The sequence below is a fragment of the Corapipo altera genome, unplaced genomic scaffold, assembly GCF_003945725.1.
Source record: "Corapipo altera isolate COAL_440 unplaced genomic scaffold, ASM394572v1 56, whole genome shotgun sequence".
NCBI lineage: Eukaryota > Metazoa > Chordata > Aves > Passeriformes > Pipridae > Corapipo > Corapipo altera.
In genome coordinates, this window is record NW_020884896.1 from 11,486,586 (window position 1) to 11,503,324 (window position 16,739).

At 39.4% G+C, this 16,739-nt stretch overlaps 2 protein-coding genes across 3 annotated transcripts in view; both read left to right on the forward strand.

The window, feature by feature from the left end:
* Positions 1-11,428, forward strand: part of TRUB1 (TruB pseudouridine synthase family member 1) — a 28,798-nt gene extending 17,370 nt beyond the window's left edge. The window contains 6 exon segments of the mRNA XM_027647925.1: positions 1,304-1,385; positions 6,940-7,012; positions 8,190-8,329; positions 9,458-9,514; positions 10,891-11,090; positions 11,092-11,428. Coding sequence (XP_027503726.1) covers positions 1,304-1,385; positions 6,940-7,012; positions 8,190-8,329; positions 9,458-9,514; positions 10,891-11,090; positions 11,092-11,139 — 600 coding nt within the window. The 3' untranslated portion in view covers positions 11,140-11,428.
* A 111-nt stretch (positions 11,429-11,539) lies between these two features.
* The window catches only part of ATRNL1 (attractin like 1), a 529,120-nt gene continuing 523,920 nt past the window's right edge, over positions 11,540-16,739 (forward strand). For both annotated transcript variants that reach the window (XM_027647923.1, XM_027647924.1), the window contains exon 1: positions 11,540-12,519. The gene's annotated coding sequence lies outside the window, so the exon portion shown is untranslated. The remainder of the gene's footprint in view (positions 12,520-16,739) is intronic.

The window sequence follows — 16,739 nt, forward strand, 5'->3', positions numbered from 1 at the left end:
ATGTCTTAGTAGTCCAATGTTGTGGGTGTGATTTATATGCCTACACTGTTATTACTTGAGCTTGTTTGTACTTTGCAAGTACATGAAAAAGGATGCATTGCATCAAAGAGTAAAATGTTAGTGCTTATGCTTGTTTGGATGTGTTCCAGTAGAATTTGGTCAACCAGTTTCTAAAAGATACATCCTTTTATGACTTGGTTCAAATTTGTATTAACTCAGCTGGGGGTGAAGTTAATTGAAACCTTACTGGGATGTAGGCGTGTTGAACACTTTGATTTTTCTCTCTGAGGCTTTATTTTGAAGGCCTCTGGATTTAACATAGGAAGCTGAGGGAAATGGAGTGGCATAGGCAGTGGATCAAACCACAGATCTTAATCCCTGATGGTATCTGCAAACTTGACCTAAACTCACGTTAGAGAGTGAGTCTTCAGGTGTTGGTAGCCTTGTGACAAGACATGGAGGAACTGGTTCCTGGGGAGCCTTGTCAGCTCCAGGAGATTGTGCCCTATGCCCACAGCATGGCACTTCTTAGGGTGAAAACATGGAAAAGGGGGGCAGAAATGCAATAAGAACAAGAGCTACTGTCCTGGGAACAGGTCAGTTCCTTCTTGCAAACTACAGACACGTACGCTGAACAGTTTTTTAGAGAAGAACCCTGAAAAACCCTGAAACAGAAATATTCAGAGAACTCATGACAAGCAGAGGTGTTGCTCAGTGGCCTTGCACTCCTTGTGCTGGTCACAAGGTCCTTAGCAGATTCCAGGTGATCAAAACTCCAGCTTCAGGCTATTGCATATCACTGCATTTCCTGGCAGAACTGTTGCAATGCTTTGCCTTGGAAATGGGTGTTTTGTTTTCACAAGTAAAGATCTTTGTATGGTTTTTTTTAATGTGCAAAGGAACAGAAAAATTGTCTGTGAAAGGTACTCTATGTGCCTTGCTTCAACAGTGACATATGACACCCCACAGAGACTTTGATTTTACCATCCTATTATTTTCTTCACGGTATCGATGTATTTATAGTAAAAATTTGATTCCATGTTGCTTCTTACTTGGGTTTCTAAAACCAAAGTCACAGGGGCATGTAACACAGGATTTACTTTTTAGTTCCATGTCTTTCCCTCTTGACTTTTGCTTACCCAAAGTTGCTGGAGTGACTACTCAGGTAGTATCCTTCTTGTTCTGATTTGAAGTAATTGGTAGTTGCAGTCTTTATATCAAAAAAAAAAAAGGAAAAAGAAGAGAAGAAACAACCTTGAAGACCTGACTCACTAATCTCTCCATCTCTCTTCTTTCTTCCCAGAAGTACACTGCCATTGGAATGCTGGGCAAAGCTACTGATACATTAGATGCTACAGGAAAAGTAACTGAAGAAAAACCTTATGGTAAGCATAAATTATCTATACACTTGATGTAATTTGAAGGCATAAATGGTCTCTGTCATAGAAAAGCGGAAGAGATGTTTGGGACTCTGAATTAAGTTTAAATGTGAAATTAAACTAAGATTATTTCATCTTCAATTTAAGTGCTCATGTAATTCAAACCAGCTTTATGCAATTATGTCCAACGCAAGTGTTCATTTCTGTTGGAAAAGAAGCAAACCAGGCATTAGATTAGGAGGGAGAAAATAGAATTGGACAGGACTGTGTCATTTTAAATCTTTGACAGGCTGACAAATGACGTGCTGTGTCCAGTAACATTTCCTCTCTCCATGTATAGTCCCATGAGTGCTCTTTTAGTAAAACCCTTCAAGGCCAATGGAGGAATAAAGTACCTGGATCTTCCCTTTAGCTATAGACTGCTCAGCACAGAATAAGAATGGCATAAACCACATTCTTCATATGGTCACCTACCAAATCTTGCTCTTGCTTGCAGCCTGTGTCGTAACGTCTTTAATAAATTAATTTTTCTGCCCCATAGAGCACAGTGCAAGAATTTAAGGCTTCAGAACTCATCCTGACTGTGGCTTTGCTGAAGTGGACATTCCACAATACCCAGGGCATTTTAGAAACAATGTAGAACTAACCAGGGACACAGTAAATGTATTTGCCATTAGTTCTTTCACAGCCTGGGGGTTAAAAAGAAAAACAAAAAAAGGTAACTGGTTGCTTAGCAACTCTACAGGCTCTACACTGTTTGTGCTACCTGGTAATAGGTACATGAAGTAAATTATCTTTTTTTTTCATAGCTTCATGAAAAAGGTAGCCTGGATTTCACTTCTCACCCCCAGTCTCCTTTCTTTTGCAGTTTTAATTTTTGTATGAGACAGGCAAGCATGAGTTTCTTGTCCACATTAACATGATGGATCATTGTAAATAGTATTATTTACTAGGTAGTGTTATTCAGAGATGTTGGATCATTTGCTTCTTCTTCAGGATCGAGTTTTAAATCTCTCCGAGCTTCTGAAGAATTGGGCTGAGCATGCACATAGTGTTAGGAGTTGCCAATGCTTCATGATGGTTGGAAAGGACACTTTCTTGGTTCATTCAAGGTGGAACGGTATGGTTCTGCTGCACTGATTGTTATTCGTTGCAGATACTTGCTCATATGTAAGCTGTGAAATACCATTTTAAGTAGATGCAAATCCCATAGTTAAATAAAAAAAAAAGTGTTTCTTGTGACTCTGGTTTTACTTTTCTTATTTTGTATTGTTTACTGCAGATAGAATTTAGTGTTGTTTTCAAGTGCATTTCTCTCACTGGCTCTACTGTTACAGTAGTTCCCACCTCTGCACCACCTCCTCTGTTATGGTGGTTTAACTTTTCTGTTAGACTGTGTGCTTGGAGAACTTACTTGAGTTAAAAATACCCCTTTTTTTGAGTTGCTAATCATTTTAAACTGAGATCAGTTGCATTTGCAGTTCTTCAAGTGGTCTCATGAAGAGCAGTATTTCTCTTCTACTGAAACTGAGAGCAGAAAGAAAACGCTCATGAAATTGGTCTCAGTTGCTTTCCATGTTGGTGTAAATCAGTCAGATTTGATTTCTTTGGAAAGAAAAGGAGGGAACATGAATATTCATTTTTTGTTTTCCATGGTACCTACATGTTTTGTATTTCCTTCCTTCCTCTCCTTTTAATAAGGCAGATATTTCTCATCTTCTCCAAATCAGCTTGGTTTTCTGCAGGATACTCTGGGTGGCCCAACATCCCTAATCTCTAACAGGTACTCCAAAACCAGGTATTTGAGCTGAATTGCAGTTTTCCTTTGATACCTGCAAAGATCTTGGGAGAAGCAGAGCACCTGCTGGGGAATATAATCCTGCTGTGCCAGAAGCGTCCAGGATTGGGCCTTATTGCAGAGAAAGGGCACTAAAACAGTTTCAAGTTATATAAAACTCTTCTTGAATGACTCCATTGGACCACAAGAGGAAAGTGCTTGCAGAAAGGTGCCAGCTATCTTAACTATAAGAAGTGTTACATTTTAGTCCTCAAAGTGCTCCTAGACATCAGCTGAGGAAGCAAACTGTACAGTTAGTCACAATGAAAGGATGTACTGAAAAGAGTTCCTTGGTTTTAACTCCTCCTGAACTTCTCGTAGTTTTTTGATTGTTTCTTATCAGACGAGTTTGCATTTCCACTTGAAATGGTTTCATACTGCTGCCAGGCTACCAGATGCTGGCTTTGGAAGCACCTAGCATTTAGAGTTCTTCTGATGCCGTTTTGAGCACATTAATGTTTGTAGCCCATTTTTAATATTTGTAACTATGCACAGGGATGTGCATTCTGAAACCCACTTCCTCCCAGCTGCCTACAGGCCATATCCAGACATGGAGAACAGAATTAATGAGGATTTTCTGCAAGTCTTTGCTGATTATGCTGAAATATATGTTTAACAGAGCTACCTGAGTAATTTGGAAAATGTAGTAATTTCAGCATTCTGCTTGTCTGTTTTCAAATAATTTGTGCTAGGCCAGGTGGAATTGAGATCATCTGCTGTACTTTCGTTTGGCTGACATGGATAATTCTTGAGTTCTGTTTAGGTGTTCTTTGTTAACAAGCCTTCAGTGGAGGCTTCTTGAGGTTGTGGCACGGTTGGCACCTTATGGTTTGGTAACTTTATTTTCCTTCCTTTATAGCAGAAAAAAAATCAACAGTCACCAATGTTCAGAAGCACACAACTGTTCTTTGGAATTTTTGTTGTTAGAAGCTAATAGCCTTATATTAAATGTTTTTAGAAGCATTGGAGGCCAAAAGTTCTGGGTACTTTGGGATGCTGGTAGATTCATAAGGAATGGTCCACTGGAAGATGCGGAGCCTGTGCAGAAATCATGTAACCACACTGCCAGTCTAAGGGAGTAGGAGGAAATTTAGAATACAGTCTTGAATGGAATGTATTCCAAGTAGTGTCCTCAGAGCAGGTGCAATCTTTTTGCTCTGAGTTAAGGTTTTCATTATTCCTGGCGACTGGATGAAGTTATCCCGTGAGCTAAACCTTGAAAGTCCTTACTGAAATCATTGTGAATCAGGGGGGCAGCCTCCACACCCCTCCCTAGAAGGACACAGAGGTACAGTTTTGAGGCCAGCTTCCAGCTAAGACTCATGGTCTGCAATACAGCAGATTGAGGGTATTTGGTATTTGGAATGAGGACCTTGGGAGGAATAGGTTACTCTCTTTAGCAAGGGCAGTGACAGAGGTGTCCTGCAGAAATGTCTCTCAACCCCTTTACTCTCAGGGAGTGGAGAAGAAAGTCAAACAGCATGTTTTGGGACATTTCATGCTAATTTCCCTTTAGGGGTGTGTTCATATTCATGTTGATGGAGGGTCGAGTCCAAATGCTGCCCTCAATTGCTGACCAGACAAGCTGTTGACATAAACCCAAGCCCACAGCTGTGTGAGGAAGACCTGTGGCCAGGGTCCTGAAGGGAAAGACTTCTGGGCAGCAGGACCACATTCCTCTCTGCCTGTGCTGTGGATGTAATGACTGGGAACTGAAAGATGGTTCAGAGAGCCCTGCAGAACCATGGGTCCAAACTGGTGCTTGGAACAAATACAGAGTTTAGACATAGTTAAACTGTTTGGGAGAAGACTAATAAAACATTCTGGAGTGCTGGAAAAAGCTCCACCAGCTTGTATGTTGTTCTAGGAGAGGACAAGAATCTAGTACAATCCATTAACACAAAGGCAGTGTTGCCTGTTTACACAAACAACAAACCACATGGGTTTAGGTTTTCAGAATGTAATACTGGCCAGCTTGTGCTATGATGTATTGCAGAAGACAAATATGATTTATTCTAGATCTTAGCAAACTCATCTGTAAATATTTACTTTGATTACACACCACACAACTTTTGTTTGTTAATGGCTTAATGCATCATTCCGCACGTGGGGATTTTTTTGTTTATCTCCTGAGACAGAGGTTGCCTGTGTTACAAGTGACTTCCTCAGAGGCTGCATGTAACCTCTCAATCGGGGAATATGAGATCAGAGCCAGAACTGAACTCAGGCCTCTCATTAAATGCCTGTGTCACAAATGAAGTTCATGGGATGAAAATTGGAAAAAGAACCCCCAGGGACACTTATGCTTAGGTCTCAAATACTGAATTCTAACGTGAAGCTACTTGGGGTTCACAAGAAGGCTGACAGGATCATTGTCATAGAACTGGGTCATGCTAACTTTCCACCATGTAGTTTTGTTGTGATATAGAAATTTGCTAAATAGAAACAAAAGATTGAAATAACAATGTAAGAAACTCTTCAGAAGATTCAGACTTACTCTACAAATGATTTTGTTGTTCCAAGTCTGTATTCTGATGTAAATTGGTCTTTCTCAGCATCCCTGACTGAATTTTGTGCCTCTTGCCAAGGTCTTCCAACCCTGCTGTTAATAACACTTACTGGGACAGCTGCTTGGGCCTAGGGACATCCCTTCTCCTCAGGCTGCAAAGTGTGCTTTGCAACACTGACGTACCACAATAGCATCTCCTAAAGCTGCTGTGAAAAGAAATCTCATCTTTCTTACTTACAGCATGAAGTACATCTGTTTTGTAAGGCTTGCAATTAAAGATCTGTTCTAAAATATAATGAAGGCTCAATAAATAAATTTGCTTGGTTTCTGTTCCAGAACCCTGTTAGCAGGGTGACACTAATTGAATATAACTTATAAGAAACAGGACTAGTGAAGCCCTAGACGGTAGAAAAGCACTGAAGTGCATTGTGATCACAGATCTTGTGTTTGCACTCTCTAAACAAATTAGGGATGAATGTCATCTCTGTTGAATAGAGCTTCAAAGGACCAATGCAATCAACTACTTAGGTTATAGCCTTTTAATAAAAGTGGGACAGATGTGTATGTGTACTCTTAAAATAGATTGCCTAAAACAGCTGTCTTTCTTTTACAGGATTTCTTTAGTAAAATTACCTTACTTAGTATGTAACTATACCCTGGTGTGCATTTGCAAGTTTGACAGGGAAATTTGATGTGTTGTTCCAGATACAGTCTTCTTCACTAAAAAAAAAACAAAACCAAAAAACCCACAAAACCCAATGGTTTTGTTCTCTAATTATCTGTTGTCTTTTCATCAGCAGTTAGGTACTTTTAAAGAGAAGTTCCCAAGGTTAGATGAGCATTTTATTCTTTTCGGTGCTTTAACAAAAATTAGAATGTGCCAAATGTTGTAGTTTTGATCTAGTTCCCAAGAAAGATAGATTTGCAGCCTCAAGTGAGGGAAATTGCAAAAGAAAATTGTGTATATGAGAATTTCTGCCCTTCTGAAAGTGTCCAGACTGTCCTAATCACCTTGGACAGTTTTTTTCACTCTTTTTGTGATAATTCACACTCCTACCTGCATTCTGTTTTTTCTCTTTTCTTTGGTGTTTTTCACCCAAGCTAAATTCACATGAGAGGGAACTCTGATTTGTATCTGTTTGCGGAACGTGATTGATGCCATTAGTGCCATGTGAATAATCAGTACTAACATACTGACTGTTTTCGTTCTACAGACCAGGTAACAAAAGGAGATCTTGAAAATGTGCTGCAAAAGTTCACGGGGCACATCATGCAAGTCCCTCCACTGTAAGTTCCACAATATTCAGACAATCTTGACAGTTGTGTTCAGCTGTCAGGACTTGCCAACAGAAGTCAGTTCTCCCGGAAGTATTGAAACACATTTTTGCAAGAGGATAGAGGCAAGGCAGTCAGGAGTTTAACATTTGCAGGTGCAGGTCATGCTCATTTGGAGATCGAGCGCAAATGGTGACCTGGAGTCTGTGGGTGTTTTGGGTAAATGTCAAGTAGCAAAAGACTTGAACAGCTTTGGAGGGCTTGATGGCTTCTGTCCTGCCTTCCAGTCTTCCTGACATCTCTGTGGAAGTGCCTTAAATGACTTTGAATTAGTTTTCTGCAACCTTAGAGTGTGAATGAGTGATGAATGACTGAGCAAATTTCTTCTGGTCAGGTGAGCCACAGTAGCTGGCAGTGTGCAAGCACTTGGCTTGTGACAGATGGCTTTTATGGTGATTTCAGCTAACATACTTTCCTTTGCATTTGCCATATGTCACTTACCGTGGTTCCAATGTAAGCCGTGTAAGGTCTGGAACTCTGTACATGTTCTGCTTCATGTGACCTGTTTCAAATTGCTCTCTATTAATTTGAGCAAGACCTTTTTTGATTTTTCTGTGGTCATCTTGCTGTCATGACAAAAGTTGGGGCTTTGGGTAAAGTTCCATATAATCAGTGAAATCAATTTCTTTGGTTCCGTAATGGTTCCCTAAACACCCTAGAACATGGGTACATAACTTGGCAGTTGCTGTTCAGGAAAGACCCTGGTGTGAGACAAGGAAAGGTGCAATGCAGAACTACAGCAGTTGTCTGAGCGACTCCCAGTGCTCAGCTCAACATAACGCTAGAACAGAGCATGCCCTGCAGACTTCTGAGAGACAGGATGTTAGAGGCAGATGCAAGTGTTGTAACCCTGATAGAAACCCTTTTATTTCATAAACTGCAAATTGAGTGATGAAACACTTTTAAATCTGTACAGCAAGAGATAAATATAGGACCATCTCCTCTTTTCCAGTTTATAGAGCTGCTGTCAAATGAGATGATTCTGTGTCCAAGAGATTTTGTGGGGTTTTTGTGAGTACTTGGAGAGGTGTAAAATGCTACTCCAGTCCAATATTAACAGGATCTAGAGAATGGGAAACTTGTTCTCTTACAACCGTATGACACACATTTTCATGCTCTGTCTGATCAGCTATTCTGCTTTGAAGAAGGATGGAGAAAGGCTTTCAACTCTGATGAAGAGGGGAGAAGCAGTTGAAGCAAAGCCTGCTCGGCCAGTGAGAGTGTACAGCCTTTCTCTCCAGCAGTTCCAGCCACCACTGTTCACGCTGGGTAAAGGTCAAAGTTTATTACATAGAGCAATGCTCCCAGCTTGTTAGTGTTTATTTACACTCACAATGGGACTAAGATAGTGAAATGGGTTTCATTTCACTCAGCTGCTTATTTTGGTGTGAGCCCATGTGCAGAGACTTTCACTTTACATTAAAAGCACCGTGTTTTGGGTTTAAGTTAAGCTGATTATATGTAATCTTTCAGTGAGGGAAAATTCTGAGAGACTGGTCAGGGGATTATTTGCATCTGTCCATGATTTTGCAACCTCTAGCTCATTCCTGTCTCAGGTCTGCTTACTCCACTTTGCCCATTCTTTTACACAGATGCCCAGCCCTGCTGGCATCTCTCCCAGGGCGCAGCAGGGACCAGTATCAGTTACTGTCAGACCTCTTTCTTGGTTGAGGAGGCAGGATCTCATCCTTCCTTCTGTCATGCATCAAGAAACTTGGATAGTACATTAAGAAGCACATTAATAAATAAACCAGAAAGAACTGTTGTAAATGTTTGATGCTCCTGTAAGGTCAAGATAATGTCTTGCATTGATCTGCCTGCCTAGTTGACCTGTGGTCCTCTGGTGGACCAGATGTTACATGATGAGCTGGTATGAGTGACAGAGCTCAGTGCTGTGTTACTTCAGCTCTTACTTTTTGTTTGAGTGACTAGTAGCTGATCACTGGCAGAGGGGGAAGGGAAGACCCGAGATAGCAGTGAAAGTTAAAGGTGAATTTTAAAATTTTATGCAGCTGCCTGCCTGCAGTATCTTAAAAGCATTGGTAGTCAGTTTAGGCAGTACTTGAAATAACTTGCCTTCATCATTAGAAATATGAATCAACCTTCTGAAATGCTTAAAATGAATAGGATTGAAGCATTTGTTCACATACCACAGCAAGTACTTAAATTCCAGTGAGTTAGTTCAGTTGCCATTTTATTTGCTTTCCCTCCTGTCTGGCTTAGCAATCTCACCCGCACATATGTTACAGGATGAATTATTGATGGTGCATCCTATAAATATTTTATCACTGGGTTGTTTGCTTAGCTCATTTTTACATTTGTGTGGGGGCATGGTTTCTATGTAAAGTAGATTTCACATTGCACTGGCAATTTACTATGTCACTTTTAACGTTCCAGATGTTGAATGTGGCGGTGGCTTTTATGTCAGGAGCCTGGTCAGTGACATTGGCAAAGGTAGGCATGAAAAAAAACCATGACAGTTTAAGGAGTGAGTGTGTGTTTATGGAAAAATTCTATCATTTTGCCTATCTCCAGGAACTAGACCTATGTGTTATTTTGCAGAATTGTAGTGTTATCACTTGTTTTTATATACTAAGGTAATTTCCTTGGGAGCATGGGGGGAATGAAGGCTGAATAATTGCCAGGGGACCTTGGGGGTGGGGGGATAAAAGAGGAGCAGGCAGTAGCACTCAGCAAGATAATGCAGGGCAAGGTGGGGATTTTTTTTATTTCCTCCTCCATGTGTTGAAGCTAACTCAGATTAAGGATAAGAAGAAGAAAAAAGACACTGTCTTTTTAAACATTTAAACATTATTCATCACATTTTGAAAAAAGATTGAACAGAACATTACCATGCACATAATAAACCCTATCTGCTGGAAAGACTTCTACATTGGTGATGATTTTTCTAGTGTTTTCTTTCTGCTTTGCCTTAACTGTGAATAGTTTTGCTTTCCCACAGGGTTATTTGTTTTGTGCTCTATATCTATCAAACTGCATGATGGAGAATAGATAATCCATTTCAAGATTTTTTTTTAAATTATACATTTGCAGTTCAAGAAGGCAAGTAATGTTGGATAACACTATGAATTTCAATGTTGTTATTTGTGCTTAGGCAAGTCAAAGTTTCTGTTACTGCCTTCTGATCATACTGGCTTATGTTTAGCCTTTTAATGATAAACCAAGATAAAGTGTGTCTGCAGCTGGTTTCTTTTAAAAAATTGAAAATGCAGTGAAAATCTTCCTGCATCAGAAAGGATGGGAGAAATTATTTTAGTGTACCTGTGCACTTACAAGTCAGCTCTGGTTGCTGGTATGCTTTGTCCCCCTCGTTATGTAATTGTGTCCTGCTGGTATTTATTTAACACAGCAGAGCATTTGTATATATTTTTTTATTTTTCCTTATCTTAGTTTATATTATCCTGATAGGCAGCACAGGATAAAAATGTCAAAAATTATTCTTGAAGGCAGGGAGTGCTAACGCCTCAAAATCTGTGGAGAAATAGTTCATGGTCACTTGTGAATGCAGAATGTTCTGTTTACATCTTATGACATTATTTCCTCTCTTTTCATTCTGAACTAAATGTGGGAAAATTTTTGACAACTTTCTGTCAGATTCTGAACTCTTTACTACTCTGGAGATCTACTGAAATCAAAGGACTTCCTGGGCTCGCATTTAAGAAGATATAAAGGAGTGATAAATCTTCGTCAACTTCCTTCTCAGACAAAGCAGAATAATGTAGAAGGCTACATATAAAAACACATTTTAAGTGAGCCGCTTTTAAAGTTTATCCATGGACTTTTCCCAATTCCTCTTTTTCTTCCTGCAGAACTCTCTACCTGTGCCACTATGCAGGAGCTGACCCGCACCAAGCAGGGGCCGTTCACGCTGGAGGAACACGCCCTTCACGAAGACAAATGGACAATTGATGAAATTGCCCGATCCTTAGAGCACTGCACAGCTCTGCTCCCCAGAGAGCCATCTCGTAAAAAATTGAAGACAGAGCATCCTGGGGAAACTGCTGTGATCCGTGAAGATAAGTGATAAGCTGGGTAAAGGAAAAAGACTGAATGATTGAGATATTTTAAGATTGGATTGGTGCTGTCCCGCCTCCTGTATAAATCTGCAAGTCTGTACTGGGAGGGTGACAAACTGCAACACAAGAAAAATGGTTCTTTTGTTTTCTGGGGCTGGAACATGCACTGAAAATATTCAGTGCTTGCTGTGTCCTGATTGTTTATTTTCCTTCTTGCACAGTGTAAATGGGTCTGCCACTGATGCCAAATCTTCATAAACTTTTAAAGAACTTTCAAGCTGCAAGGTAGCTGTTATTGCTAATTCCTCAATAAAAAAAATTATAAACATTGTCTGATAAGTGTGCTCAAAAAACCCCATAATCTTTTTTTTCCTTATTGCTGGTAACCAAATCCTGAAATACCACAATGACAAGACTGTCACTTGAAGGATACAATAATGTGGTGTGGCAATTTGCTTTCTTGAAGTCCATTTCAGGATATATTCATTTTACCTTAGTTTTTCCTTTGCTTGTTCTTTCAGTCAAATGCTTGCAGAATACAGTAAGTGCAGGTTCTAATATTTTAAGTTCAATCTGAAATGTCAGCATAAATGAAATAGTTTTAAGTATAAACAATCCCTGAAGATAACTGTTTGCTAACAAGTGGTCTGAAGTGGACAGTCATGATTACAGGTGTACATATCTTATTCTGGTCCAATGTCCCAGTTGGTGGCCATCCATAGTTTAAAGTACAGTTAACTGTTGTGCCCATCATAGGGCTTATACAATTTGTTTTTGCCACCTGTGTATTTCTTCGTGGATTCTACCATGGATTGAGTAGAAGGCTGATGTGTTTCCAGGCTCTGACTGATTTGATCCTGACTAGTTGTGTGGGCAACAGAGGGACCCCTCATCAAAGATCCTTGTTGGAGCCATTTTATTTCACTCGGGGCAGCCTGTTCCACAGTTCATGTAGTCAACAGAACTTAATTGCATGGGTTTTATCACCACTGCTTCCCTTGGGATTTTCAAAATTACTAAAAGACAGTGGTTTGAGAATGGTATAATGCACCCTATTTTGTTTCCATGACTCTAACTAATCCTGTTATTCCCATACAAGTTAGTAGTAGGTCTGTTTTCCTCTTGTCACAGTAAGGAACGTGAGCAGTGGTTGAAACAACTGCTCTTAAAACTGTCACTGCAATGTCACCAAGGAGGAATGGACTGACAGCTGACACTGCTTTGTGCTGCTGGTCACCAGGTCTCTGTGGCTTTGTGCAACTCCTGCACCTTTGGACTTTGGTTCTGGAGTACAGGGGGTTGACTGAGGGACTGAATGGTGTAGAGTCAAGAGTGTATGCTGATATTAGGGTGTATCTTTTAGCGAGAGACATGAAAATTTGATTTAATGACTCTTTGTTAGTAGTCTTGCTACTTCCCATGGTAAGTTATCTTGGTATCTAATTACCTCTGTTGCTTAAAAGAACCTGTGTTTTATTCCTAACTTGACTTGAATCTCCACATGCTTTATTTTATGTCTGTGTCTGCACCTTACTAAAAGTATTATATGAAAGGGTCAAGTCCCAATCTTACCTTCAATCTAAGAAATTAAATAAATATCCTGAAGTTTCTCATTGCAGGATACCTTTCCAGACATCTGTAGTATTTTTGTTGTTTTCTATGCAATAAGAAACTGAAGTCTGTGCAAGAATAATGAAGACTTTGTTTAGAGGGAAGATAGAGGGTTTTTTATTGTTTTATTGTTCAGTAAACAGACAGTTTTTGTATTTGTGTATTCTTACAAAGAAATTAAAGAAATGTTGAAAATACCACAAGCAAATTAAAATGTTAGAGCACTGTAGCAGCATATATAATATATACTATAGATGAAGTAACTGATATAAGAAATTTTGATTTCAGAGCTGGGAGAAAAGCTTATGTTCAGTAAGGGAACAGTGGGAGACTTTAGTTGTGTCTTTTTAGGGTAGGTTTTCTGGTACTTTGAGTAGAAACAGAGAAGAAATAGATTATTTCCTAAAGAAATCAAATAAAGCAGAAAATTTCATTTTCCAGTATACTTATCTTGAATGATCAAAGGCTTTAATTGAAACACAGCTTCTCTTATTGTCCAAATCTGTATTTTCCCAAGAACCTAGTTTATGTTATCCCAGTGGTTTTCTAGATTAAGTTCTAATTTTATTTATCTTTCTCATTTTTAAAAAGGAGCACAGTAGATATAATTCTATTAGTCTACTTCTTTTGTCTTCAGGGATTTGTTTCTTTAAAAATGAGTGTAATTGAGAAATCTCTGTATTAATAGGGTACATTTGTATGAAGTGTTATAAATGTCTAACACATTTTTTATCTCATCTGTTTGTTTAATGCTTACCAAGACTTTCTTGCTATTCCATGTAAGAGCCCCTGATATTTTTAATTTCAAAAGGAGAATTCTGTTTTCATCAACTTTTTGGTTAACTTGCAACTAGTCTGTTATAATTATTGCTAACAAATCTGTGATCCTGAGAAGACAGGATCTGTTCCATAGTCTAGTCACTCAAAGGAAATGAAGTAGCAATCAAAAGAAAGCATCTTGTGGACATCAAGTTCTGGTTTAGGCTGCAGGTCCTAATGCATATGGAAAGCATAGGGAGAGAATGCAGTTGTACACAGTCAGGAATCTACATGCAGTGTGTGGATAGTGTTTCTAAAGACTGGAGAGATGTCAATTTATGAATGCAACTTCCCTCTATGCTTTTATTCCTCTGTAGCAAGTAGAGAATCATGGAATCATTCAGGCTGGACCATCAAATCTGACCATTAACCCAGCACTGCCAAGTCCAACACTTGAACAGCTTTAGCTAGATCTTTTTTCCTGGAATTCCTCTCATCTTCCCCAGTGCATCAGAAATAAAGTCAGAATTTCTTTATCTCAAATTGATGACAAACTTCTCCCCACGTGGCTTGTGTTTAACTACAGAAGGTGTTTCACTTAGAAGCTGGGTATGTGTGGTTGGAGTTGTAAGTGGCTGGTCAGCAAACCCATGGCAGGCAGCACTGGGTGTTCTTAGAAAACAGTGTAAAGAGTGCATAAATAACCACTGATGAGTGTCACTCCATTCCTTTCCTAAACAGTTGAGCTATCTTTTCAAACATTCAAACTCCTCTGCCTACTTCCCAGTGTTTTTCCTACGTCCTTGGCCTCACTAGCATGCTGTTTCCTGAATTCCCCTGCGCTTTAATGGTTCTCTACCCTTGAGCCATTAGTTCCAATGAACAGTAATTTAAAAGCCACAGAAAAATCTAGGAATAGCTTTTTTAGATATGTTTTGTTAAGTGTTTAACCCAGTAGCTTGAAACTATCCAGATCTGGAAATAAGTGATGGTGTTCCCATGGGAACCTAGGGAAATACTCATTTTAACTTTCATGTTCTTATTAACATGCACATCCCAGGGATACCAGGCTTCAGAACTGTACTGTATCCACAGAAAACCATATTTTTTTAGAAGAAAATATCCCATGATCTTGGATCTTGATTACTGATGGTCATTGATATTGCAACGGTAAGACTATTTAGGGAGAGAGAAGAAGTTTGCATACCGTATTTCTGAGAGTAGTAGAAGAGTTAGTACCAAGTTCCCAGCTGAAGCAAATGGTAGTTAATAGGAATTATATAGGAATTTGGCCAGAAAATATGCTTGTCTGTGATTTACCATTTAAAATATACCCTTGACACAGATTGAACATTTTAATGAGCATTGTTCATGGGGAAAGTCCTGGTATATAAGCATGTCCTGCTTTTTGGGCTGAATATGGTCTCTCTTGACTTTGGACTTGCTGTCTTTAATCCACAGCAGTGTGGTCCCATAGCTTGGCTCTGACAGCTCCAGTGCTGCTGCTGCTTCAGTGGGGTTGACAAGGGTTTCATAATTTGTCTCCCTGTAATGTCTCTGCCTGGCTGGCTCTATTTCTTCCTTATTTAAATGGTAGTTTTCACTTTATAATATAATTCTACTGCCAGTGTGTTGAGCACTTTTTAAATGTTTTTTTAAGCAAAATCACTAGGATTTTTTTTAATATTCATCAAGTCTGAGCCATTAGTAAAATATTCTAGGAATGCCTTCATCAATAACTAAGCATTTAGCATCTTACCCTGTGGTTCTGTTTTTGATTTATATGTTTATTAGAAGAAAATAAAACTTTGAATAACTGCCCAAATTTTGGGATACCTTAGGATTTTATTTTTTATTGTAATAGATGGTGAATTTACTATTCTGGGCATGAATGGCTCTACAACTTTAATGGGTAGGGTCATGGTGTTTGCTTGGCAGAGTCAAGGAGTGAGTTTGCAATAGTATTAATTTTATTAAAAAGGCCTTACAGAAACAAAGCTAAAGTGCCTGTATGTGAGAGTTTGACTACAATGTACAACCAGAGGGAAGTCACAGAGACAGTGAATGGATTCAGCCAGCCTGGGCAAAGTTATTGTCTCTATTAAAAAGCAGTTATTGTTTCTAATAGCTGTGGGTTTAATTTGCTTCTTTGTGAGACCTGATTAAGTAAATCACCAATAGTTAAAAGCATGTCAAGCAAACAGGTTTATTGTCTGGATGCTGATGTCTGCTGTGGGTGATGAGATGCTGTGTCTTCTCATGCTGTCTCTGGAATCAATTGCTGAGATCATACAGGTATTGAAACAGGCAAAGCAAGAAGCTGGTAAATGGGGGTGGATGGTTGCAGTGCTCAAGTGAAAAATGGACTATATTGCAAGAAGAAAACTATATTTTTTCCCAGTTCTGTTTTTGTGAAAGTGTTGGAGACATTGCCAAGGCTCAGGGAAAGTCTTAGCATGGCTGCCTGAGAAACACCTGACGTTTTTGTTATGGATGTGAGCGTCTGGGACTTTATTCCTCTTCCCTCCTCACTCCTAAGTTAAAGAAGTGGATTAAGTCAAAGCTGCAGCCTCTCCCTGACATTTCCATGTCGCATTGCTCTGTGTGTTGTGGATGCTGAAACAATCCTGTGCTCAAACTCTGGGCTGTAAGAGGGATTGTGAGGCTTGCCCCAGAAGTTAGGAGTAACAGGATGAGGAGGACAAGAAATGAGGCAATGGAAATTGTAGTATAAGCACAAAGTGGCCGCCTTCTTACAAGGCATATTCATCTTAGGTTACAGCTCTGTGCCTGGCCTTTCCACTTTGCATGCCATTACTGTATCTACTGTTTGAGACAGTTCATCCTAAAACTCTCTAGCCTCTTTGCTCTCCAGGTTTATGTGAGCCTTGGGATAGTGTGGAGCAAAGATGCTGTGTAGCTTCTGTGAGGACAGGGAAGCTGGTACAAAGTAGAACTGAAAAGGATGAGGTGTGTCTGGTCCGTTTTTTACCGTGACCCTTTCCTAACGAAAACAGAGTTCTGGATGCTTTAGTGCCATTTCTCTGGGACTTTGGATTATTTTAGATATTTCAGAATTAAGTACTCCAAAGTCAAATCTGCAGCTGAGTGCATGCATTAGAAACAAAATGCATCATTTCACAGATGTCATATTACTCTTAGTGGCTTCAGAACATGATTTTACAGCTTAAATTGGAGGGGGATAGAAAAAGAATGGCAAGAGGTAAATGCATATTTCAGTTGTTACATTTTTAAAGTAGGTAAGCTTATTT